The sequence below is a fragment of the Anopheles maculipalpis genome, chromosome 2RL (genome assembly GCF_943734695.1).
Source record: "Anopheles maculipalpis chromosome 2RL, idAnoMacuDA_375_x, whole genome shotgun sequence".
Classification (NCBI taxonomy): domain Eukaryota; kingdom Metazoa; phylum Arthropoda; class Insecta; order Diptera; family Culicidae; genus Anopheles; species Anopheles maculipalpis.
The window spans coordinates 40,250,547-40,276,163 of record NC_064871.1 but is presented as its reverse complement, the minus strand read 5'-3'; the positions used below and the strand labels follow the sequence as shown (position 1 = coordinate 40,276,163).

The following is a 25,617-nucleotide window of genomic DNA, read 5'->3' as shown; positions in this document are numbered from 1 at the left end:
CAATGAAACGGTGATAGTAAAAGTATTACTGACACGGAAGCAGTAATTAATTTCCCGTTACAAGTTCATTGTCTTTTAGTTCTATGGAAAATGAACGTTGGTAGTGTCTATTCTTGTCACCAATAGGCGATGCCAGCTTGCCAAAGCACATGTAGCAAGCAACAATACGATTTATCAAGCATCTAATTTGTCAGCCAAGGTTCATTTCCACTCACACTCTATAAAATGTCACAGCTATTTTAACAGACTGACACTAATTTGTAAAAGAGCGAATCTACTTCTACTTGAAAAATTTGGAGCCTCACACTTCAAGGACTTGCTGTCTTTGTGAGAGCTTCTTGTGCCTTTGAGTGGTAAATGAAGATTATCGTTATTGTTATTGTCGCTCATTTGTCGAGTAACAAGTGGCCCAAGTCACAACATCTCGTTCTCGTGCTCGTTCATTGCATGAAACATTTCTGTGATCCAGTGATTTCTTATCCTACACCCCAATGCGAATGGCCGGATGTCGAACAGCATGATGAAACTAATGCCGTGAGGTACGAGAAAAAGGGAAGAAGGGCAAGAATGCAACAACCTAATTGAATGGTATTAAGTACCATTTTCTTCGTAATGGGAAATATTTGACGCTTCAGATTGGCACCGCATGTCACGGAGCAGGATTGTTTGAAGTCTTCATCAGCAGGATGTCGTGCCGGGAAACTTAGCGAAGAATGTTGCAGCTGTAGAACTTAGTTTAGTCGCGATAAATAAATTAATTTAATAATAGTAGTTAGTATTAATTTCATAACTTTGAAAGTGGTCTTCAACGTAATATAATAGCACAATTCAAAGCATTCGCGCTTGCTGTTAAATGCACTAGCGTAGCTTCATGCAGAAAGTTCTGTAATCACCAGCAGGCCAACAATTCAACCTGCACTACCGTCACTGACTTAGATTGCCCTACGAGGTCAACTGTTGAAACAACAGCTCAGCTAGTTCTGGTTGCCTTGCAAGAGCTTATGCAGCTGCAACGACTCGACGGCTCGCCTACATTAGGATTTTCATATTTCATCCACGATGAGAAGGGTCTAACGCTGGTGGCAAGCGTTGGCAATTTGGATAAATTTACCTTTTGCAAACAACTGAAAGTACTTCGCATGCTTTCTTAGCTAACTCCTTCTGGTCTGGAGCGTTTACCTTTAATCCATTTCCCTTAGCAGATTAAAATGCGGCACAAAACTTCTCACCGGAACCGTGGAAAACTTTCGGAGTTGATAAAGTTTTGGCCACCAACAAACTGGTCAGATTGTGTGTTTTGTTGCGTCCTATTTCTGGCACATTTCGTGATTTGTTTGTGTAACGTTTACAAAATGAACTTTTCAGTTAAAACATTAAAAATTTGAATAGGGAATTAAATTTAATACCTTGAAGGAATTAAAATCGGTCCACCAGCTTTATCTGGTGGACAAAAGAGCACAGCTAATGGTTTTGTACTTTTGATCACAATGTGATGCAAGGCTTCACCAGAAGTTGATGGAAAAGGGATGTTTATTTCATTATTAAAGCAACGGGTTGAAAAACGAGAACGAGAAGCCATTCAGGAGCGTTTGATGAAATATCAAACTTTCAAAAACATGTCCCAAAAAAAAAATTGGACGTCGTCGGCCTGCACGGCTTTGTTTAATTGTACATTTTTGATACAGTAAAACCAAGCAGCACAGCCAATCAAAACCCAAAAGACCTCACTCAGATGAAAATGGCTCACCCTTGATGGTGCATTAAAAATGAATGAAACGGTAACAAAACCAAAAAGGGGACTCAAAATGTCAGACATTTGCGTGTTGCTGGCTCCAATCGAGCATCAGACAACCCGGTCAATTTGATGAAATATTTTAAAATACATCACCCGGATAGTGCTGCCGAGTGATGCGATGTGATGGGGGAAAAAGTGAGCAAACGAAATGTTTACTTTTCATCCCACTGACTATCGGATACACGATAAAGTTAACCTTCTCGGACATTCGGACACCAGCCCAGCGTAGAGCCCCTTTCGCAACAGAAGTGTGCGAATGGGGGTAGAATGAAAACAATATATCGCATTTTTTCGGGAAATGGTTCCCATTCTTACCCTACAAAGCATGCCACGGAACGGACACATTACAGCTATTTTAACACAGCCCACAATTGTGGAATGTTGTGCCACCCTTTGGTCGGACTTGTTGCTCTTTTGCGCTGCGGACAGTTTCAGCTCGCCAAATGTTCTATCCCGTCACAAATTGGGTCAACAGATTTGCCTACCAGCCAGCACTTTACCTTTTGATGGTGGTGGTGCTTGCGCAGCAAACACCCTTCCGGGAATTGGTTCGCCCGGGACGGAACGGTCCCCCTTTTTGTCAATAATTTATTACGACGAAACAGTGATTTTGAGTGATCCCGACATCGGTCAGAGATGGCTTTGAAAAGAAAGAGGGGAAGAGTGTTGGAAGCATAACTTGCGGAAGGCATGCGCACATTTTTGGTCCTAGCAAAGCGTAAGGGGTAGCTCGAGCTAGGTTCGGAAGTTGTGTTTTGAAATGTATGTTCAATAATCGCTGTATTTAATAGAATAATTGCTACTAACTATCGGTAGAAATATACGAAATTATCATTCTTCCTTTATTAACCTACTATATCAATGTTCAAAGTTTGAAGAAGTGTAAAACTCTTTGATTATTTGTTGAATTTATTTCCTTTTCAATCAATACAATATATTGGATCTGGTTGATGCAATGCAATTGAGTTGATCAATATTTGGACAGTGCAGGTGCGTGTGCAATTCAGCTACCACAGATTCCAAGGTCATTGCATTTGTGCCATCCGAGCAACAGGCAATTTCATTAACTTAAACCAAATCGAATGCTCAAAGAATGGGATCGGGTTGATTTTCACAGATTGAAACATGATTTGCTTGTTTACTTAAGCATGCCCGCTTGGCCTGGTAATGAACCGCCGGTAATGATGATTACATTGCCCACGGTACGAAACGTGCCTCCGTCTTGCGTTGGGGTCGTCATTACATTCCAGGCCTTCCGTTCGCTGACACTCTTGCAAATGACCTTTTACAATGGTAGCGGGTATTTGCTGCGATTTTCGCATCATAGTAGAGGAGGGAAATTCGCCGTAATTATTTTCTACCAGTGCTTCGAGCAGCTCGATGGAGCAGCTCAAACAACAAACGATGGAGGCGCCTGGTAAGTTTCAGCTGTACTGACACTAATTGTGCGTAGAAGCTAGTGCGGATAATTGTTGGTAGCAGGTGCTACTGGACGATAGTATTTCTAAGAAAATGTTTAATTTAGAACACGTTTTCTAAAGCTATTTGAACGTTGTTTTAAGACACTGTTTTATTTTCAGCAAAGTTAATGGGATTTTCCTAATTACCGTTTCATGAACAGGTAATAGCAATGAAAATGAAAAATTATTTTTTTCGTTTTTTCTTTGCCAAAATCCTTATCAAATCAATCTCATTGGCTATAATCGAAGACAGTTTTTCTGTAGAAACTATCGCTTTTCTTCGAACACTTATGATGGAATGGCCGTTTCAGGTAATTTTTCACCAAAGCGTAGCTTATTTCGTTATCCACTCCAAGCACCACTCCACATCCGTTATAAAAGTGTGAAAGCAACACAAAGCACAGCCAAGTGCTGCAATCCGGATTGCAAAGGACGACCGCTGGACTGACAACCATTACAAATACACCCAATTTTATGATGTGACAAAGAGGATAACGACGTCATACAAGAAAAACACGATGGGTGGGCCCTGAATTCTTCCACGAAACAAAACGAGCGCAAACAAGAAAACATTAAGATGTAGTACCGTAGCCGATTCGCTTCGTACAGTACCGTAAGGTCCACTAGGCAGACCCTTCCACCATTTCCGGTTCTGTCCGTCCATCCGTCCGTCCATCCCCCCACCCGCCAGCCAGTCCCTAGTTTGCCGATTTTCCCAACAATCACTTGGGCGCAAAAATAACGAGCATCAATTTACTTCTCACTCTGCACGAAACCCAAAACGTGGCCCAAACGGAAACCCCGGGCAAACCCAGGGTGTGTGTGTGTGTGTTGTTTTGTTGGGTGTGTTTCTTCTTATTTCTTCCGTCGCTGTGTATGTGTATCTCTTTTTTGTACGCGTTCTGTTTCTTACAGTAGGCAAGGGTCTTCTGTTGGTGCATGACAGAAATTCTGCACCCAAGGGACATTTTTGGGCCCGCTACGCAAACTTGCACGGCACAAGGTTTCGCCACGCGCCTTGTGAAGCACAAGAACTAACAAAATGGAAAATGATAAAAATAAGTCCTCACCCAGAATGTGTTGAGCAACAGGATGACGGTGGACGGTGTTCGTTTTTTTTTCTCTTCCATTTGAAGGTTGTATGCTGGGCGTAAAAAATCGCAAATAGAGGGCGGTTAGCGGAGTACAAACGAGTCGAAGCAACAACAAAAAAAGGATGTTCAATGGTATATGCTCCTGTTGCGCGTCTTTTCGTTTCACAATTTTTTTTCCACCACATCTTGACACGGGGTTTACTGTCGTTACTTTCACTTTTTTTCAGCAATCGTTTGCCATTGCCAATGTGTACGGGTGTGAGTGTCGTTTGTATCATGTGGTTTTAGCTGATACCATCCAATTTACATTTCGGGATGCGAAAAACGAGACATTAGGGGCAAATAAAGATGTAAAAAATATTGTTCTGGGAAGGAAATTCTTGTGAAAAGCGGTAAGATTAGACCGCGTTATCGTTTTTAACAATTTACACCTAGAGTTTTGTAAAAAGATAAATGAAGTTGTTGGTGGATGTTCAGAGGGAATTAAAGGCTGTTTGCACGTGTGCAGCAAAAGAACAAAAAGAATATTTTGTTTTATTTGTCATGTAGACGATTGATGTCTTCTTCTTATTGGCATAACGACCTCTAAAGCCAACAGGGAGTAGTAAGGCCGATACCACGTAGTTGGATAGTCAGTCCTCACTAAGGAGAGACGGTCGGAGTGGGATTTGATCCCCGGTTCTGCCGTTTGAAGACCAGCGTCGCTGTCGCCTACACCACAAGGTCGCTACGATTGATGTATTGACGATATTATTTATTTACCTAAATTTTGACTCAAAGAATCACCTGCGAAAGCTATGCTATTAGCAGAGGAATATACCATAGTTTCTCCTCTAAATCTGCATCGACTGCCCAGCAGCATCGTTACATTAATCCGAAATGGCATCTTATTATTCAATGTCCGTTCCGGAGCGACACGCTCATTGCAAGGCAGCACTGAATAAATCACGGACTTACGTGCTGTAAGTGCGCACCGCTACACAAAACACAAGATTTCAGCAAAGCAACTGACCACTGTGCAACAAACGGCAAGCATCGGTACAAGCTGCTTAGTAGGAACATAAATTATCAAATTCAGTCGGGAACGCGATGCATCCGCTTAGCCCAGACCGAGACTTAGGTTGAAGGGTAATGAATTATTTGTAAGCTAAATCGAATCATAATTCATCCCTTCGGAGATTGATTTTTGTTGCTGAATATCTGAATATCCAATCAAAGATCTGTTAAAGCTGGTTTACTGGCATGAATTTTACGCATCCATATAACATTTAACTCAACATCAATCGTGCGAAGCATCAATTGTGCGCCATTGATAGTTGAACGATGAATGGGTTAATTTGGGTGAAAAAACTGCTCACGCTACACAGTGGCCATAATGAGAGCTACTGCTGAGCTGACTAAAGTAACCCCCGTGCAAGCTGTTGTAAACTTTTCAAACTCAATTCACGCGCACTGCACGGTGAATGCAATTAGCAGTTACACAGCTTTGCGTAATGGGAACACTTCTCACTTCGTTACTGCTGTGTGGCGCGTCATTGTGCATCCATCGATTGAAATGGGGTGTAAAGGGAGACGAAAACGGTTGTTGGAAAGTTGACGATACTAATGGGTAAGTATATTAAAAACTTTTACGAAAGTTTACCCCAAGCGCCAGACTCTCTAGCTAGCAGACGGCTATGGGATGCATAGTTTACCCAGCGTGCAACAACTGCAACGAACGGACAAGATGCACAGGTTACGTAGAAAATGGTGGTCAACCATTCTTGAGATCGTTCAGTTTTGCTTCCGTTGCTTTACATGCTTTGATAGTTTTTGTGTACTTGTGAGTGTAGAAGATAAATTCTAAAAAGTGTTGAGATTTAAGAGTAAAGCAACAGGTACTTGAATTTGCATTTAAAAAGATTCATCAAGCTTTTTAGGTTTGAAGCTGCAAATATTTGGTCTCATTGAAATTTTCACTCCAGAAAAAAAAGGATGAAATGCATGTTGTATTTCATACTTGAGAGGATAACATCATCTATTGGTATCTGATATTTCATAAGCATTGAAAAACATTGAGTATTCATAATAGAATTTACTATTTTATTAAATCCTTTATTTAAACCTTCAATATAAATGTGCCAGCAATTTTGAAAAGGTCCCTAAACTTGACGCTTTTGAGCAATAAGCCTTTAATAGGATTGTATTTTGCTGACAGAATGCTTCCAAAATGCCTAAGACCAAACTTTAAAATAAAAAATTAAATCAAACATGTTTCAGAGCAAACTCTATTCAGGACACAGTAAACTATCATCCAGCATCCAGGTTGCGCATTTAATTTGATGTTTGCACAACTTGATCTTCAACTGACAAAGGCAGAACGTAGGACACGCACACGCATCTGTTTGTGCAAACAAAAATAAAAATAACGCAGCTTTCACATGGCTCTTCACAGAGAAGCTAAAGCTCTTGAAACATTGTGCCGTAAAGATGCGATTCACTCCCGGCTGCATTGCAACATTGCACAATGGCATGCACGAAGTGCACTTACACGTTGTGGCATTTCCTTGCAGTTGCTCTGAACCATCACTGCACCAGGCAGCAGGCGAATAAAATCTCACAGCATAATCTCTCACAGCCATTCGCTCGACCGAGGGAAAAGCGAGTCGTGTATTTATTGCTCGAAGAAAAACTATCTCTCGACAGGACAGGGCTGAATCCCATCGCCCGAGGAATGGAATGGGGATGTGTTTTCTTGTCCCGTTTTACAGCTCGTTTTGCAACGTGCGAATCAGTAACGTCATAAATACTTCACATAGTCTCATAGCCCTTGCATCATGTTTGCACGTTGTGTACGATAGCTGCAAATTTTCCCTGAAGGTAAATTAAAAACAAAAACCCGTGTGTGAAACAGTTGCACAAAAGGATGCATCTCGTTTCGACCAGTTGCTCACATATGGATCGAGGGGCTTCCCTTTGATCGTTTGAGTGAAGAGAAAGTTTATGGGATAATTTTCACATTCTTTTCACAATTCTCTACAGAGTTCCGGGAAATGAATGGCGACCGAAACCAAAAGGCCTTTTTTTCCTGTGTTCGAAAACAAATGACAACGTTTGCCGTTCGTTATTGGATTGACTGTCAGTTTGAACGATTCCCATGAGAATGGATAATTGTTATCTTGAAAGCATCGTTCAATTTCACTTTCATTCATTCGTTAAGGGATTTGCAGTAAGTAACCCACCTAGTATTGTTATGAGAGTTGGAGTGTAAATTGAATTTTACACACCTATAAACAGCTGGATTCCCATCACACGTAAGTGACGTTTGTTATACGACTAATGGAGTTGTGATGAGACTGAGATAAGGTTTGTCAAATTTAGTATGAAATAAAAAGTGGAAAACAATAAATTGGATTCATTGGATAGTAATCCACTCTCACATAGGAGCACTGAAAATATTTCGATAGGATAATCAATAAAATTAGAGTTGAATTCACTCAAAAATGAATTATGATCATACAGCAGGCAAACATACCCTATTTAACTAAAATATTATAATATAGTGCTCTTCTACTTAATTTAACAACGTATGTGCATAGCTGTTATACAACGTATGTGCATAGCTTTTATCACTCCAATCTTCTTCTTCTTGGTTCAACGACCTGCTGGGTCCGGCAGGCCACTGAGTGTGGTTGTTGTCCAGATCTTCTTCTTCTTTTTCTTGGCTTAACGACCTCTTAGGTCATCGGCCGGCCATTGAAATGGCTTTCTAGACTTGCCGATACCACGTAGTTGGATATTCAGTATTCACTACGGGGGGACGGTCCGGATGGGATTTGAACCCCGGTCCTGCCGTGTGAAGACCTGCAACGTTATCACCTACATCACCGGGCCGCCCCCCGGTCCATGTCTATTTATTGTATTGTGTTGTATTCCTCATGTAGATGCAGTTGTTTTATTTCTGGTACAATATCTTAGCAATATTTTATTAATATAGACATTTCTTAACCTCACAGAAACAAACAGTTTTCCATACCACAATTTCAGATGGGCTATTCATTAAACTGCCCTTTTTAAACATCCATCAAGACTGTAATTAAAGCATATTTTGACCAAGCGTGCGTAACACGAAACGCTGACCAGCGCATCTGGTTAGCGAGTGACACATTGCAATATGTTTGCAGACCCAGAGTCAGCAATTAAACGGAAACAAATAGCTCAATTCAATCAAACCAAAATTTCGCAACGTAACCCGACACATTGGTAAGCGTCAGTAAGCATGTTTGTTAACGTTACAATTCAACAAACAAGCAAAACAAAACAATTTCGAACTAGCAAAGCAATAGCCCAAGTCCATCAAACAAAAGCCTAATGCTGTTATTACTAGCTAAGAAAATTATTAAGAAATTATACGATACGAATAAAAAAAACTTGTTTTCGATTTAACATTCTACTGACTTAATCTAAATTAAGGATAATAAACTTTACAGTTGCTTACATGGACGTAAAATGAATTATATAAATAAAACTATCTTCCCCATCCAACAGAGAAGCTGGTTTTTGGGCTTAGATTCGATACGAACTCAAAATTCATATTGAAGCATACCTACTATACGTCTTAATAATATTTTATAAACATAGACATTTCTTAATTTCCTAGAAACAAACAATTCTCCACATCATAATTTCGTACAGACAATCCTACAGAAATCTAGCAGCTCACTCGGCCGGCGAGTGACGCAATGCAGTGTCAATGCAGTCAATTCAAAACAACCAGTACGAAAAACATCGACCGGTGCGCGAGTGCAGAAAGTGGTCAGCAACACAAAACTAATAACTTTATGCACATCGAACCATAGCAATCAGATAGAATAAATGACGAATGATGTCCGGCACATTTTAAGCATACTCAAGAATTGACCGCATCGCGACCGATCAGCACAATAATAGCGTCACAATACAATAGGCAGCAATCGATTACATCGATTACATTTTAGGCGTACGTACGTACGTAAACATCTTTGAACAAAATGCATTTAACAAAATGGAAAACCACGAAGGAACATTTTTCAGTTACAAAAAGCGAGCCAAAACTATTGTAAGAATTGCGTATAAATAAAGTTGGCCCAGTCACAAGCAAGCGGTCTAGAGAGCAGATGCAACAAGCTAAACCTTGCGTTCAATTCTTTCTAGAGGTTTGGGTGTCCCCCTACCCAATGTGAAGCCTAAAAGTCTCCAACGTTCCAGTATGGGGGAATTTCTTCCAAATACTAAACGATTGCCTGGACGAGATCATGTTGCACCGACGAAAGTTCGAGCGATCATATTACACTTTATTAACACCACGTAGTTGTATCCGTGCCTTGCCGCCTCTACCACCGAAGCGTTCCGCTGGTATCTCTAACATCTCGATAGCGTTTTGAATTATTATTAACATTGCAGAACCATATATCATGTAAACAAAATTCAGTCATTAGGCTCCGAAGAATCAACATGATGATGCATCATGAAAATACAGGAGGCTTGTTCAATAAATCATATCGGCATTCTTGGTATAATTAGATATGCATATTACCTCGTATACCTTTTGAGAATTTCAACTTATTTTTGTTACATCTGGCATGGTATTGCATGGCATGAAAACATGGTTTATTTTTGCTTTTGCTGTATTTGCATACCTTTCTCCAAAGTCAATTTATGGAAACACAAAATAGAGCTAAAAAAAGGTACCGTCTGGCTGTATCTACTAGAATGGGCCAGAGTTAAACCACAGCCGTTCTCTCCCAAAGAGCTTGATACTTGACTAGGTCATAATTAACATTTCCTTTTATCTGTGGTTAAAAGTCATTTATGTTTGGGGAGTTACCATAAACAAGCGGTGATTCGATGTTCAACCTTTACCACCAACTTAAAAACAGTCCCCCGAAACCTTCACGCGTAAACGATAGCCGCTAGCCCTAGGTACAGCGTGAAGCATTATGCATCCCACTAAAGACTGCAAAAAAGTAAAGGATGTGGTTATGGTGGTTTTCTCAGAGGTGCTTAAAAAGAAAACGATGCTAAAAGAGGAAAAAAAGAAACCCTATGCAAACGTTGCCCCATACCGTACGAGTCTTAGTGATTAGGTATTTCGAAAGGATTCCGCTCAAAGCATCTTGTTCAAAACGATCTGAGTCACTGGAAACCCTCGATTGCGAACGGTGGGTGCAGGTGCTACACAATGAAGAAATATCACAAAGAAAGCGCCACCTCTTCTGCCAGTTTTTGTCGTTGATGATAGGGATTCAACTATTCCAAGCACTGGAATGTCATCTTCCATTGTCCTCAACACTTTTTCCCTAACAATGTCACGACAAATTCACCGAACACACCCAACGTGAGCATGCTGTTTTTGCTGCTTCCAGTGGTGTTGCATTTGGTTGTGATAATAGAGTGATAAAAAATCGCCCAACAACGACAGACGACAGACAGTGAGTAGTATGTTTTCAGTCAGTTTCTTGGACATAATGGGCAAAAACAGGGATCGGTAGGGGTGAACACTCTGGTGTAATGATTCGTGCAACTATAGGACCCGCTAGGTCTTCCATACGTCTGCTCAATCTCGGTAGGAAAATGGGATTGACTCTCTGTGTCTGTTCCTGCTTGTGCAAATTTTATATGCGGGAAAAGTGAAACCCGCTCCCTGCAGACCGAAGCTTGTAAGTCCTCTTCGGATGCGAAACCAAGTTAGATATGGTTTACTCGACTAGCTGGCCACGGTCTTACTTCTACGGTCATGTTGAGAAGAGTTCAGACACCCGTATCGGAATGTAACTGAAAGCTTGAAGCTCGGCAAAAGGAGTATTTCATTTGGTGTGCGTTTCTTACATTCTTGCATTCGCCGAAAGGAGGTGACTTGAATGTCAGATGCAAAAGCTCAGGGCTACCGCTACCTACTGCTTCCGGTGCAATTGCAACGGGTGCTCGTCCGGAAGCGTTGTCCATCCCTATTTTCAACATGCTTTTACCCATCGGACTGTTGGTTCCTGCTGACTTATTTCTTATAGTTTAAATCTCTCCCTTCATGTGATAGATAGTGAATAAGACAGCTAGAGGTAGATAGAAATAGGGCGGAAACGAGAATCAAGGATTGCTAAATTAAAGAAAAAATATTACAATTTTTTACTATTTTCGTCTGAATCGTTCACCGGAAAAGGGTACACAGATGGTATTGGATCGTGGTTATAGCAAATGCAATACAATATCGCAGGTGCAACAGTGAATGAGTCTCGATATGCAACATGCGGCAGGAAGACAGCTTCGTTATTTATTTCCATTTCAATTTCAGTTTTATTTATTCGCCACTCTAGCCACCGTTGGTGTTTTTGTGTGTCTTTTATGCACAACAGCGTTCATGTTTTGCAGCGCGAATAAAATATACAAAACAAATACAATCATACAAACAAAACTGAACGAATGAGCAAACACAAACGTAGCCGAAGGTAGCAACAAAACCAATCACAGTGATTATGATCGGCCAAGCACGATTGCTGGCCGCTGGCTATTAAATGCAGCTTTGGTTCAAAAATCCATCAGCAAACTTAATAGTTAAAAGGCTAGTTTCTCTATATTTTTTGCATTATATTTAACTTCATCCATACTATTGCATTAGAAAATCTGTTACATATTTTGTTTTGTGCTGATGTCCGAGAACCAAACGCGAGTTTTAGCAACTAGGTACGTGTATTCGCAATTTTATGCCATCGACTGACGCGGAGAAAACTTTTCACGGCGCTTGTCGTTCCGAAGAAGCTGCAAATTTTTTTTCTACTGGGAAATTCTGTTTCCAAACGGTGTATAAAATGGAATTAAACTACGAAGTCTGTGTACGGACGAGGGGTGGATGCAAAACTTGCTCCATTTTGCTCACTCCAAGCGCTGTGTGAACGGTGCTCGTAAAATGTGTCACAAGCACGATTTGTCCCTGTTTTAGTATTCTCCCGGTCGGATGGTAACAGTAGTAGATTAAATGTAATTTCATCGTCTTGAAGTGAAAACCGTGCCGGGCAAGAAAACGTGCAAACGGAAAATCTTATCGCATTATCCTCGCACCACACTCGTTCTCCTGTGACGTGCAGACGTTTAGCAAGGTGGATAACGAGGGAAGTGAAACTGGGTCTCTGCTGCTGTTGCAAAAGTCCATCGTGATATTGCAATTTGACTAGCGTAGTAAGCCGGTGCTCGAGCGGCCATCGGTTTCACGACTCTAACTTTGATGAGAAGATTACGTGTGGCGTTATTTAGTTGGCACTGTGTTGCAATTGCCGCGGCTGTGGCATCGAGATTCTGGCGAGATTTACGTTTACATTTTATTTTGCTCATCATCCAACTCTACCGAAAACGAGTGACAGAGAGACGAGGACGAAGCAAGCAGAAAACAAAATATTGACACGAACGTTCAGCTACGTTGTTTTTCCTTCATGGTGTAATTGCTTCTTTTGCCTACCTGTACATTTTTAAATTTGTGCGAACAGATGACACCGTTGAACAAACATTTGACCGTGTTCCAGCAGCGGGACGTATCGAACACACCCTCGGTTGTGTTGTTGATGTTCAAGTTGTTCAGCGGTTCCAGCTCTTCCTGGGCTGTTTGAGGGTGGAAGAAAAGGAATCGGAGAAAGCAATGTAAATATTAATTAGAAAATGTTGTAAATTTTCCCACACATCCAATTTACAGGAATTAAACCGTAGCAGAAATACTGGGATAAATTGAATTGGTTTTTGAAACATTTGAATAATCTTTTTTTAGTTTTCCGGTTTGAAAAAATTTAGGCTTATAGCCTTATAAGAATATGGAACGAATAAAATATTTTGTAAAATATTATATTAATTTACAAACAAGATTTTTTTTCATTTGATTGATTAAATTCTTCTCATAATCTGCCGTACACTGAAATAGATATCATGCGTATTCAAAACTTTTCTCAAGTTTCCCGAATGATTCGTTAACAGATCTTTAAACATAACACCTTCGGCTATTCTACTGTAATTTCCAATGATGTTTTGCCTAATTGTTCAGGACCGATTGCGAGATGATCCCGTAATCGCTATCCAATCGTGTCGGTCCCGAATCATTTAACATTCGACCCCGACCCCCATTATCCCACCTCCCAATTAGAGTAATTGGCATTTAATTGCTCTGTAAACCCGGCTAATGTGGTTTTCTTTTCAGAACAGATGCAAGCCAAACGCTACTCAAGTTACCTTTTCGCCGCAATCAACTACACACTTACGAATACGATTCCAGAGCTACATGCCAACGTTCACGACGTCTCTTGCCCTCTCTCGTATTGGTTTTAACTGCTAATTAAACAACGAGAGTAATTGTAATTGAATCGCACGTAACACCAGCAAAACACTACCCTTAGCCGGAGGATAGTATGTTCCGGTTAGTTTAATTGTCATGAATGGACTGTTAGATCGTTACGACCCCTGGCAAATGCTTACAGCACAGTGCATTGATTGTTAATGCTACTAAAGTGTTGCTAAGTAATGGCAGGAATGCAAATATTCTTATCCAAATAGTCGAGCCCGCCTTATCGACCCAAAAGCGTATATGAACACCACCCATCGACAGCGATCAGCATCAACAGGTGTTTGTGGTTCGGGCACTCAAACACTGTGCGAGCGAGTGCAACCGAAAACTGTGCCGAAAGCGAAGCAATCCAGTTCGAGCACTTCCAGTTCGACCCTCTTAAGTACTGCTTACCATCGCCGCAACAATCACTAATCGCACCCTTAAGCCATTCAGCATCGATTTTCCTGCCTGGAATGGTTGAACCTTTTCTTTTTCTGTGCGGCCTTTCAGACGATCTTTCGATAAAAATTTTCCCGACTGTTTCTTGCGGGTAGCACCAGCGTGGAAGGAAACGGACACAGAGCTCAAGTGGAACATCACTTACGGGAGATGAATTTTTCTCGAGACGGGACAGAGCAGGAAAGGCTCTGCTGCAATCCGTTATGCTTGACTTTTTCGTAAGGGTTGCAGGCGAGATGGTTTGACTGAGGATGAAAGGATGTTTGGTTTGCTTTTTTTATTATGGTGTACGAGCTTTTCCAAGTTGGACTGGCCACGCCTATAGGCTTAAGGTATGAAGCTGAATAGCCAAATTATTGTGTGAGGCAGGATCAAGAGATGAATAAAACTTATACATTTTTAGGTTCTTTTATTATAGCATTTAGCTTCAGTTTTTTGATAAAAAATGTATCACCTTTCAGTCAGTAATTAGTTGTACGGATTATCCATTAAGCTGATTGAAGTGAAAGCCTAGCATTTTATAAAGTGCTTGAATGAAACAAAAACTAAATTACATCATATGTTTTAATCATTTTCTACCGACTTTTAATCTCGTAATCGGTTTCGCAAAAAAGGGGCTTTCGATAATCCAAATCTCCTTACCGTGCCTGTGACACACACTTAGAGTAACGACCGCAATCACTCCAAACCTGCTGCCTCACCCAAACATTCCTGTTAATAGGAAGTACTCGTCCAGAAATCATTTATTGAAGCATCTGCCTTCTAGCTGTGCTATCTGCACCATGGTACGGTACGACTATCTATCGAAAGCTTTCCTCGGCTCTGAACGAATCTGTGGTGATGCGAAACAGTAGCACCACAGTGAAATGAGACGCCCGAGGGCGCTTGGCAAGGTACATAAACATCATATTTCATAACTGCAGTCGTTCTTCTCCTGCTGCTGGAAGGTTTAACGTGGCTGATTTCTCCATGCTTCTCCCATGGACACGGACAAGGCCGTTGTGCGAGCCTTAAAGAGATTTCTAACATTCGTGCGGACGCTATCGAATGCTTCTAGTAAGTCCATCCACCATAACAAAGGCCTACATCGAACGTAGACCGAACCATACTGGCAACAAGAAATCGTTTAAGGGGTGAACTATATCATGCAAGCATAATACCGTGCCGCCATACTAAGCAGTACATTCTTCGTGAATAAAATGATGCTCCATTAGGCTTCCGGTATGTACGGTAATGGATGAATTTTAGAATGCCTTTGCTTACAGGCGAAAGGATTTTGACGTCGACCCCATGAAACGATTACTGTGCCGGGACCTCACAGAAGATGCTTGCCCCGATAAATGTTCGAATCATTTTGGTGCGAGATGCCTGCTCCCAGTAATGTTGCTTTTATAGCTATTTCGGATGCTTATGGCGGGTGTCAGAATAACTTTGTCCGCCGGCTCCTCACTCTCCTATTATTTTGCTCCAGCACGTGCGAGTTTGTCTGAAAATTGATAAAAAACTTTATCAACTCAATTACGTTGTTGATGATTGTTACTGTTGCCAATGTTTGAGGAAGGTCATGCTGCCCAGGGTAAAGAGTTACTGCCGCGAATACGTTCACAAACAGTGATAAAGAGCTTTCATTATCAGTGTTCCAATAGCAAGCGCTTTTGCAGCAAGCTGTCAAGCAGAAAGAAAGGAAAGTTTTGCCAAACTTTATTCACCCGCTGCTTTGGTTCCATTGTCGAACGGTGTCAATAATGGGATCCGATTCGTTGTTACTATGGGTGGAAAGTTTTTCTTGGCACAAAAACGCAGTTTGTCATATGTGGTGACAAAGTACCTCAAAGTTGCTGATCATCGGAACACGGAGTTTGGGAGAAAGTCTTCTTTTTCCTTCTTTGACAGCGAACAATTCGCTACGGGGTGTTTATATTTTGCTCGACGACACATTTGATGAGCATAAACAGTAAAAGTTGTTGTCGGACTTATTGGAACATTTGCCAAACATGAAGGAAACATGATGCAGATTTATCTACCATTGAGAGAGCGATAATCGATTTACGTTGATTTACGATTTACGAAGCATCTTCTTTTTCTTGGCTTAAAGAGCTTATAGATTGAGTCGGCTATCGAATGGCTTACTAGACTTACCGATACTACGTAGTTGGATAGTCAGTCCTGACTACGGAAGGGACGGTGCGGATGGGATTTGAACCCCGGTCCTGCCCTGTAAAGACCAGCGCCGTTGTCGCATACTCCACCAGACCATTCACGCGGGCCGATCAAAATACAAAAGTTTGCAAAATGTTGAGAAACTTCCACATTGTCTTGCCCCTTAACAAAATGCAACCTGAACCACAGAATATAACCATATAACCTCATTACAGGATTAAAGGTTTCTCGGTACATGATGCATAATAATACGCAAATACATGCTGAATTGCAAACCATTGACACACGACAGTTCAATTTGGTATCTGAAATGGGTTTCGGTTCAGATGAAGTGGCCGCACGGGAGTGTACGGAATAAACAAAGGCAAACATGGGCATGATTACATTTGCTTGCGCTATTTGCCTTCGGGGTCGAGCGCTTGTCTGTTTGCGAAATGCGTTTCCTTTGTATCGAGAGGGCAAGCAAAAAAAAAAGGGAGGAAAATCCTCACACTGTATGGAAAAGTTGCCTGCCAGTACCTTCAAAGAAAACGAAATCTTTACGCTGTACGCCACTCACCATCGTCTTCAGGTTACTCTTCTGCTGGTGGCAAAAAAGAAACCAGTAACAAAACGAAATAAAACCAAGCACAGAGTGTGTTTGATGCATTCGAAGAAACGCTCGAATCGTTAATGGTTCGAAATAAACCATCCACGTCCATTTGCTCTACTGTGCGCTTCATTGTACACTTCAAACACAGCGTCCTAGTCAATATCTTCATCTTTTCACCGTAACCGTGTAACGGATCTTCTATAGGAAATTTGTTTCGCTGTTGGTCCAAGCTCGAGGTCCAGGTCCGAGAGGTGAATTCAATTACGGAAAACTTTCCGTTGAGTGGAGCTTCGGTTCGGTGCTTGCTGTCGACACGTGTTGCATGACAAACATGACATCGATAACATCGTCATCTAATGACTGTTGAAACACTTTCTTCTCGATCCGCAGCCGGAACATTGAATTAATGTTCTGTTTGTTCCAGGAAACAAATAGGAAACAGTTGTGCTGTTACGTTTCAGTTGTCCGAAAGGAATTCTTTACAATAAAAAGGCCGTGTGATTTTGTCGAGAGCTCGACACATCCCATTCTGTTGCCGAACACAATGTGGAGAACAATTTAATAATGTATCACCCCTAACATTGTGTCATGCATTGCAAATTGAGCAACCATTTTGTCTGGTACTATTTATACAAGTCGATTTAACACCAATCCAACAAGGATGTTACAAGTTAGTTCAACAAGGGTTACGATTTTTTCCACCTCGTTGCGTGTTTGACCTCTCTTTGCACAAGGGAGGGGCCAAATTCACCAACAAATTCAGGAATGAGTTGTGGTTTAGTCTGATTCAGGTTTTATTTTCCAACTTAGGAGAAAAAGACTCAAAGAAAAGGAAGATTTGATGGTTCAAATTTGAATGATTTCTTATGCTTTGTCTCGTCTTATTTATCAAACAAATTTCGCATTTTTAGTTTTATCACAACCTGCTACACATGTGAAAAATAATTTCAGATAATCTGTTTTTTTTTTTGTAAAAATTATTCTTTAATGCCCCAATGCCCACAGCTATTTTTTTCAATAGATTGCAATTTATTTACCGACTCTACATAGAAAAAGCTTAACTTTCCGTATCGGGAAAAAAGCCTCCTTTAAACAAAACCTGACCGGTTCGCAAACAATCATGACATGAATTTCCGAGAAAAAGTAAATCTCTATATCAAAAAGGTGCGTACGGTTTGATAGCTTTCCCAGGCGCTGACTCTTGGGCGATAAAGCGTACCGGTGACGGTAAGATCCGGTGCTCACCAACAGCTCACCACCCCGATGCAGACGATCGCTCGGTGTGGCAGCGATTTCGGGTTCTCGAAAATTTCCACAATAAAAGGAAAACGGGAAAGCCTTTATCCTTTCGACTCATGACGTCTAAAGCTCTCGCGCTGGGGTTGCCTGGTAGCACCAAATTACTGTTTATGAATACTTTACATCACGCACAGTATGTGGGTGCGACTTCGGATAGTTTAATCACGATTTGCATATTGCCTCTCTCTCTCGCTCTCTCTCTCTCTCTCACCTGGGTTTACGCTACGAAGCGATGGCAAGTTCAAAGCTAAACAGATTTAAAACTAGCAAACTACAAAAATCAGTTGCTAATTGCAGCCAGCCAGAGCTTACGTCGGCAGACAACGACCTTGCGAGCCATTCCATCCGGTGCCAGATGGTTTATTATTAATTAATGTAATATGAATTTTTAATTAATGCCTCAGCACGAACCAACGCCAGGGATATGCATGATGACTAGCTCGATAGGACGTTCACGTACCTGCGTCCTAGCGATAATGATGCGGACTAGCGTGTACTCCCTAAAACACAGGCTTGCTTGCTTCCCTGGAAAATGGGATAAAAATGAGACAGCCCCAGTATCGCCAGGTTCAGGCGCAATGAACCTGTACGATCTGTCCTTCGAGAGAACTGCTCCACTCCATTCGTTGCTAACAGCAGCGGCACTCCAAACCACTCCAGCACTCGACTGTGGAGCTGGTTCGTAGAAAAATGATGGCGAAACTGTTATCCTTCCAAACGATAATTCCTTCACATTCAATTACGCTACAGCTATGATTAATACAATTTGATAATGATTTCCCTAGCGATGCCGAAACGAGGGATTTGCAGAGGAAAAACTGTATCTTAACGAACACAAAATTCGTCAATTTTTTACTCCCATGGGAATATTGCTTCGCTGCGGTGGAAAGCGTTGAGAAAAGCAAAAAAGGGAAACACAAATTATACTTTTCATTCTTTCGGTACAATCAACTGTGCCCAATAGCGTGATTGAAATGTGTATCCTTATCCATTTACCAGTACATACCTGCGCCACTGTAGATTTGGAAGCTTTTCTTCCGTATCGATGGCGTACCGGAGTAGTTGGAGGTGGTATCGTCCAGGTTGAACGCTGTCACGCCGGCCTGTAAAAAATTGAAGAACAGTGCCATGTTAGTGATTTGTTTTGGGAATAAAACAAAAACATGTTTAGCTGATTAATAACTTTTCAGGGAAAATGAAAAAAATTACTCGGCAAGTATTGTCTCAGTGGCACACAACCATCGTAACGGTTTCTCTGGAGAGTAATAGAATACTAGCAAAGCCCGTTTAAGGTTTCGGAACAGTGGCCTGTTGAAGGTTTTTACTTTTTTTTTCGCGCTTCGTCCATAATGAGATCCTGCAGCAACAACATAAATACAAACTCATTCCACTCTGCTGGATAATGCAAACGTTTGGTTAGCCCGAATTGCAGACTGGAAACACCGGGCATCACCGGAACACGGACGGAGACATCGTTAAATGTTTCATAAATCACACCCAAAGTTAATCCAACGAGCCCAAATTGAGTTGGCGAATAATTTTCGTGCAAACGGTCAGCTCTGCCCTTGGTGCAATGAGCTCGCTTGACCTTGGCGAACGCTTGAAGAATGTCCCGTCGTTGGATCGTTATTATTTTGTTATGGGCTGGTTTTATGAGGCTTCAATGATGAGCGTTTATTTGCTGCAGTTTATGAAAATGTTGCCACAGCCAGGACTGACAAAGCCGCGTTACTTTAATCGATAATTTACATGAAATTTACTGATTTTTAGCAGGAATGTGTATATAGTAGTCACTCGAGTTTGTCACCTTGTTTTAGTACAATAAATAATTGAAAGCATGGCAGAGTTATCAGTTTTTGTAGAATGTTTTGAAATCACGTTAAGAATGACCTGACCGTATTTCTTACTTTTAGAAAATCATTCGATAATGATTATTTAAATTCTAGATATAGAAATTGGCAGAAACAACGCGCTTTTTATAGAGTTTAAATTATAGTAGAAGCTTGCCTTTAACTCTCAACTTTTCTACGAATACCAAACACAGTGAAGTCGTGAAGGCAAAAACGAGAAAAAAATTCTTTGCTGAGCTTCTGCTCCTTCGTTTATTTTTTTACACGAGGATTTTTACACATTTTTTTTTTTGTTGAATAATTTGTTTACAGGATAAAAATTAAATACTTGATTGCGTGAAAGTACCGGATTAATAAAAAAGACTATTTCCCGTCCTATTTCCTTCAAATTACTATCCGTAATCCTTTTTTCTCTCCTGACAAACACGCCACTAGTATCGACAGCGATGGTGTTTGCGAATGTGTTTGGATAAAAACAGCGGAAAAAGAAATGCAAAAAAAAACCCATCGTGTCGGCAGCACTAAAGAGAAACCCATTCATCACCCTGATGCTGATCCTTGTTAACAGCGTCAGCAACGTGCTTATCATCATTATCACATCGCCTGAGTCTTATAGGTTTGTTAGCATTCTTTCCTTCTCGCATCTTCCAGTTGAAAGCAAAATGAGGAGAAAAAACACATCCTGCAAGCATACGTTTGCAAAAGACTCACCAGAAAAGGAAAGGCGTGTGTGTGTGTGTGCGCGAGGATGCATAGTTATATTTGCATTTTGCATCGTACCGACCGAATTGTCGGTCGGTGGAAAGATACTGCTAGCTCCATCGCCACTCAACAGCAACTCGTTAGCAACAGTCTAAAGTTTGCGCGTGCAGTGTGATTCGAGATAGAAAAAAAATGCACATTTCCGAAATGTTCAGTGCATTTTCCACTCAGCTTTCGCTCAGCGCGCACAAGACGCACTTATCGCCCGAGGAATGTGTGGCAGATGTGATGCACTTCTATTCTGGTAGCTAGTTAACATTGTTCACCATTCGCATCGTGGTTTTGTTTTGTTTTTTTAAGGATATTTTTTATTAGATTCATACGTAGATCCTCGTGCGTAAACTGAAATGCACCTTTTACTGAACGAGATTTACAGAGCTCAGATGTATGGCGCCGTAAAATTGCATCTTCTGGCTCTACTTTTGTGGATGCATCTTTCGGTTTTTGTAGCTTGAACGTTCCTTGAAAATACATTGACTATACTATGACTGCTAAATAGTATTGTGAGCTACAGGAAAGGGTGTGCTTTAACAAACACTTTCAAAACCAAACGATGAAGTCAATCTTTATGGTGAAGTAGCATCCGCCAGGGATCAGTTTCAGTAGAAAATGTTGTCTACTGCTATTGTACCCTAGTAATTTGAGAACACGCTACCGAAAGTTTGTTCCAGTCAATACTAAATTTGGGAATAAATTTTAAAAAGAAATAAAATTTTAAACCAATCACTAGTTTCTGGAACTCAACTAATACATTACCAATTAAATCTGTCCGCGTGAATACATCAAAAGCGAGTTGACATTTTATTTCACCGTAATTGTTTCATTCAATTTAACTCACAAACCGACAGTGAGTCTCGGTAAGCGTTGATCAAACGTAATTAAAACCCTACATAGCACCAACCCCATTGCTTCGCGATATTACTACTACACGATAACTCACATTACAGCTGTTGGGTTTCCTGGCTTCCCCTTTTTTACAGCCATTGTTTCATAGTTGAAAAGTTTAATTATAATTTTGACACGGTCCAACGGTGGCAGGAATGACTCTGGACTGCGAAATTTAATTACCCCCTTAATTACCTCAGATTTCGGTGGCAATAAAGGCACCTTTTTGTGATCGTCCTTGTTGGCATTCGCTAAGATGCAACGAAGTTTAGCGCGAAGCACAAACTGTGAGTGCAATAAAAAGCTTTAATTACCATATTTCGAACGCTTAACGCTTTACCCAAAGACAGTCGCACCCAAGTGTCGATGATAGCCGTTTCGGTTTCTGTCAGTGTCGTAAAATACTAAATTGTCTTCCCACGCAGCGAGGCGGTAAGATAAATACGATCAAACAACAGCCACAATTGAACAGTAAAACTTTTTCTTTTTGTGCAGACCTCTTGAATCTACGGAAGTGGACGTAAACAAGCGTGTTTTTCGGGGGACATAGAGGCATTACTTGTTCCGTCATTACCCTTCTTAGTGTGTTTTCCGATCAAAATACCGAAAAGTAAGGCTATGTAAACAACACTCAATGCGAAATGTAAGTGAGTGACTTTTATTGCTCCACTTCTACTACAGCTCTATGCTCAATTTTCTACGTCTCTTCTTATTTGATTTGAAGAGTGCAACGATAAAAAAAAAACCTAGCAAAAATCTTGATGCCATGTGACAGGACGCAAACGCCTGCAAGACGATAAAGTAACAGCTCTCTGCCACGGCCGGCATCAAGACATAGGCCTGAAAAAAAAAACAACGCGAACCATGGTTTATGAACCTGTCCGCGTAGAGCATCCGATGGACCAAATGTTTCCACCTACCACCGCCACCGCAGCTTGGTAACGGAAAGGAAAACAGAAAGATTATAAATGATGCAGTGGGATTATAAAAATAACTGCCACAAACCACAGCACCCATGCGTTGGGTGGGCTCACTTTACGACCTGACTTACCGGAATTGCTTACATTGGGCCACTTCAAGCGTGCAAAAGCGATTTTGAATGAAAACCGGGTGACACCACGATAAAGCGTTTACAGCACGGGCACAAAAGCCCTTTCTTTGATTCTTTGGCAGGAAACGATCGGCAACAATCGCTTACAGTTTGTGCTGGAAAGCTTGTCGGCAAGCCTTCATGAAACATTTTGAAAAAAAGGTAGCATAAAACACAAAGAATGAAACTTACATGGACAATTCATTGCACGGTAAACCAGCAAGACACCTGTGTACAAACACATTCTCATTTGAAGGGCGCATGGTTGGGACAAAGGCTACTCCCGCAAGAGCGTAGCCTGGAAGGTGGAGCTTTCCACTCTGGAAGCTACTTTTAATGCTTGGCTTGTACTTTTATGTTCTCGACTTGCACCGTCAAACACAAAATGCTGCCTGTAACGATCTGATTGTCCTGGCAACGGGATCCGATCTTGCCGTTATTCTATGTTCCGCGCGCAAGAACCATCCCACTCACACACACACAGTCACAATCTCTCTGGTATGTTTGTGACAAAAGCGGATACCTCATCGCATGGTGAGATACGGTGGGGTGCAAGGTGGCAAGTACATGCGGAGGTTTTCACCTTAACACGCTTTATCGCTTCGCGTGCATAAAACAATTACTTGCCTTAAACGCTTTGCACCACAGTCATAAACGAACACACACACACACACGTACCCCATGTCGAATAAAGACACCTTTTTGTCCCGAAACCGTTGACACCCGAACTACGGGAAGAAATGCGAGCGGGGGAAAAGCGGATTCCAATCTCCTGTTTGGCGTACGGCCTTTGTCGGTTGCATCGCCGTAATCGCGCCCGACGATGATAGTCGTCGGCAAGGAAACAAACAAAAGCAGCACAGCACAGATTGTCATGGGCACCGTTTTCAACACGACCAGTGGACATGCACAGCTTCATGCTCAGGCTGTGTGTGTGTGTTGAGACGTGTCGTCTGATCGCACAGTTTACTTTGGTGAGTGAATGCCCGTTCCGTGCATCCGCTGGGGGAGTTGATCGTTGGTACTGCAGCTGAAGCTGCCAGCGAGTTTTTGTTACTCTAAAGGCTCTAATAGCTCCAGATAGTTTACCCTTGACAAAAACCAACAAAGTTGAAAGGAATTTCTTTGATACGCGTCATACGCTGACACCGCTCACGAGCGTCTGTATGTGTGTGCTTCTGGGAAAGTAAGTTATTACATTCTAAAGCTCAAGTAATTCGTTCGAGTGTTCCGGTTTTAATTATTCTGGTTAACGCAAGCGCGTTGTCCTTTTAACCATTTGACGTGTTTTTTTTTTTTTTTGCTCGACAATCTATGGTTCATGTATTTCCTAGCATCAAGATTAAGAATTATCAACCGAGCATACCCGAGATATGGTGCCCTTTCACGGCTTGGAGGAGGAAATAAGATAAAAGGTTTATTTTACTTATTTATAAGCAATACGTCCTAGCCGTTCTTTATAAACAAAAAAATGGAAATCAATTTGTTGAACAATGTTTAAAGAATTCTTGTCCATTTACAGCAACATATTTGTTTAACAAAGAGCATTTCTCTGAAATTTCGAAAACAATTTTTAAAATTTAAATTAATTTTTTTTCCATAATGACCTCAAATCATCGTTTTCAAGGTCTGTTGTGTTTTGCTTTTCATCGACGCTGGTTTTGCGGAACTAAAAAAAGGCGTATGTCTTAATTCGTCAATTTTTTGCATCAGTTCAAATTAGCCCTCAATTAAAATCGACTAACTTCTCGTTCGACTAATTAATGAGTAAAATAAAAAGGCATACTGATTTTGTTTGTTGGGTAAGTGATGCAAAAAAAATGATTAAATGTTTTGAATATGTATTTTCCTCTTTGCCACTTTCATAAAAGTCTCTCGAAGACATACGACTGACTGAGTCATTCCGACAAAATAGGTCATCTTCTCATTACAGACGATAATGAGACGATTTAGGAGAATAGATCGAATTTAGACTTTAAAAACCTTAGGATATTTGGGTAAATGCTATTAAACCTCTTTTAAATTCTAAGCAAACAGATAGGACGAATAGAACGAAAGCTTTAAGATAAGCTTTAAGATTCTATAAAATATTTCCTTAAACAATGTACTAGTCTGTACTGTACTATCCAGCTGGCAATACCTCCAGGCTGTCCTGCTCTAAAATCTAAAAATCATCTCTAAAATCTATCTAAAAATCTAAAATTTACCACTGGCCAGATTTTCACCATACTTCCAAATCTTGGAGAAGATGGCAGAACATCAGTTGAACACTTACCATCTCTTCATAGATTTCAAGGCCGCATATCTCAGGGTCCTTTGGTACCACCAAAGGCCTGCGTCAGGGAGATGGGCTCGCCTGTCTCCTATTCACCTTGGCGCTAGAGCGTGCCATCCGTGACTCGGAGGTGGAGATTTCGGGAACCATCTTCTATAAGTCAACCCTGATCCTGGCATAACCTGATGATATAGACATCATTGGTCTGTGGCTCTCCCAAGTAGCAGACGCCTACCAAAGGATCGAGCAGGCAGCAGAAAACCTCAGATTAGGGGTTACAGATTAACGCGGCAAAGACTAAATTGATGGTGGCACCATCAGCGGGTCCTACTAAGAAATCCGTTACTGTACGGATAGGTGACCGCAAATTTGAAGTCGTCCAAAACTTCAGCTATCTCGGGTCAAAAATCAGCACCGAAAACGGCATAGAGACGGAGTTGCACGCTAGAATGCTGGCACGTTAGAATGCAGAGCTTAGCCGCGTTAGAGAGGAAAATGCTCAGAAGGATTGTTGGCCCCGTATGTGGGGGAGGAAAACAGAGGAGCAACGACTACAACGACGAGCTGTACGAACTGTATG

The 25,617-nt window shown here is 41.2% G+C and overlaps 4 protein-coding genes across 4 annotated transcripts in view; 2 read left to right on the top strand and 2 right to left on the bottom strand.

The window, feature by feature from the left end:
- LOC126557178 (uncharacterized) overlaps positions 1-25,617 on the top strand; it is a 422,959-nt gene that overhangs the window by 137,978 nt on the left and 259,364 nt on the right. The gene's annotated exons all lie outside the window — the stretch shown is intronic.
- The window catches only part of LOC126558300 (ras-related GTP-binding protein A), a 284,579-nt gene that overhangs the window by 70,247 nt on the left and 188,715 nt on the right, over positions 1-25,617 (bottom strand). The gene's annotated exons all lie outside the window — the stretch shown is intronic.
- The window catches only part of LOC126556719 (adenylate cyclase type 6), a 41,294-nt gene that overhangs the window by 12,686 nt on the left and 2,991 nt on the right, over positions 1-25,617 (bottom strand). Inside the window, exons 3-4 of the mRNA XM_050212164.1 lie at positions 19,182-19,278; positions 12,814-12,953 (exon numbers count right to left, since the gene is read on the bottom strand). Of these exons, the coding sequence (XP_050068121.1) occupies positions 12,814-12,953; positions 19,182-19,278 (237 nt within the window). The remainder of the gene's footprint in view (positions 1-12,813; positions 12,954-19,181; positions 19,279-25,617) is intronic.
- Positions 22,417-25,617, top strand: part of LOC126558330 (actin-related protein 1) — a 309,926-nt gene continuing 306,725 nt past the window's right edge. Inside the window, exon 1 of the mRNA XM_050214326.1 lies at positions 22,417-22,421. The gene's annotated coding sequence lies outside the window, so the exon portion shown is untranslated. The remainder of the gene's footprint in view (positions 22,422-25,617) is intronic.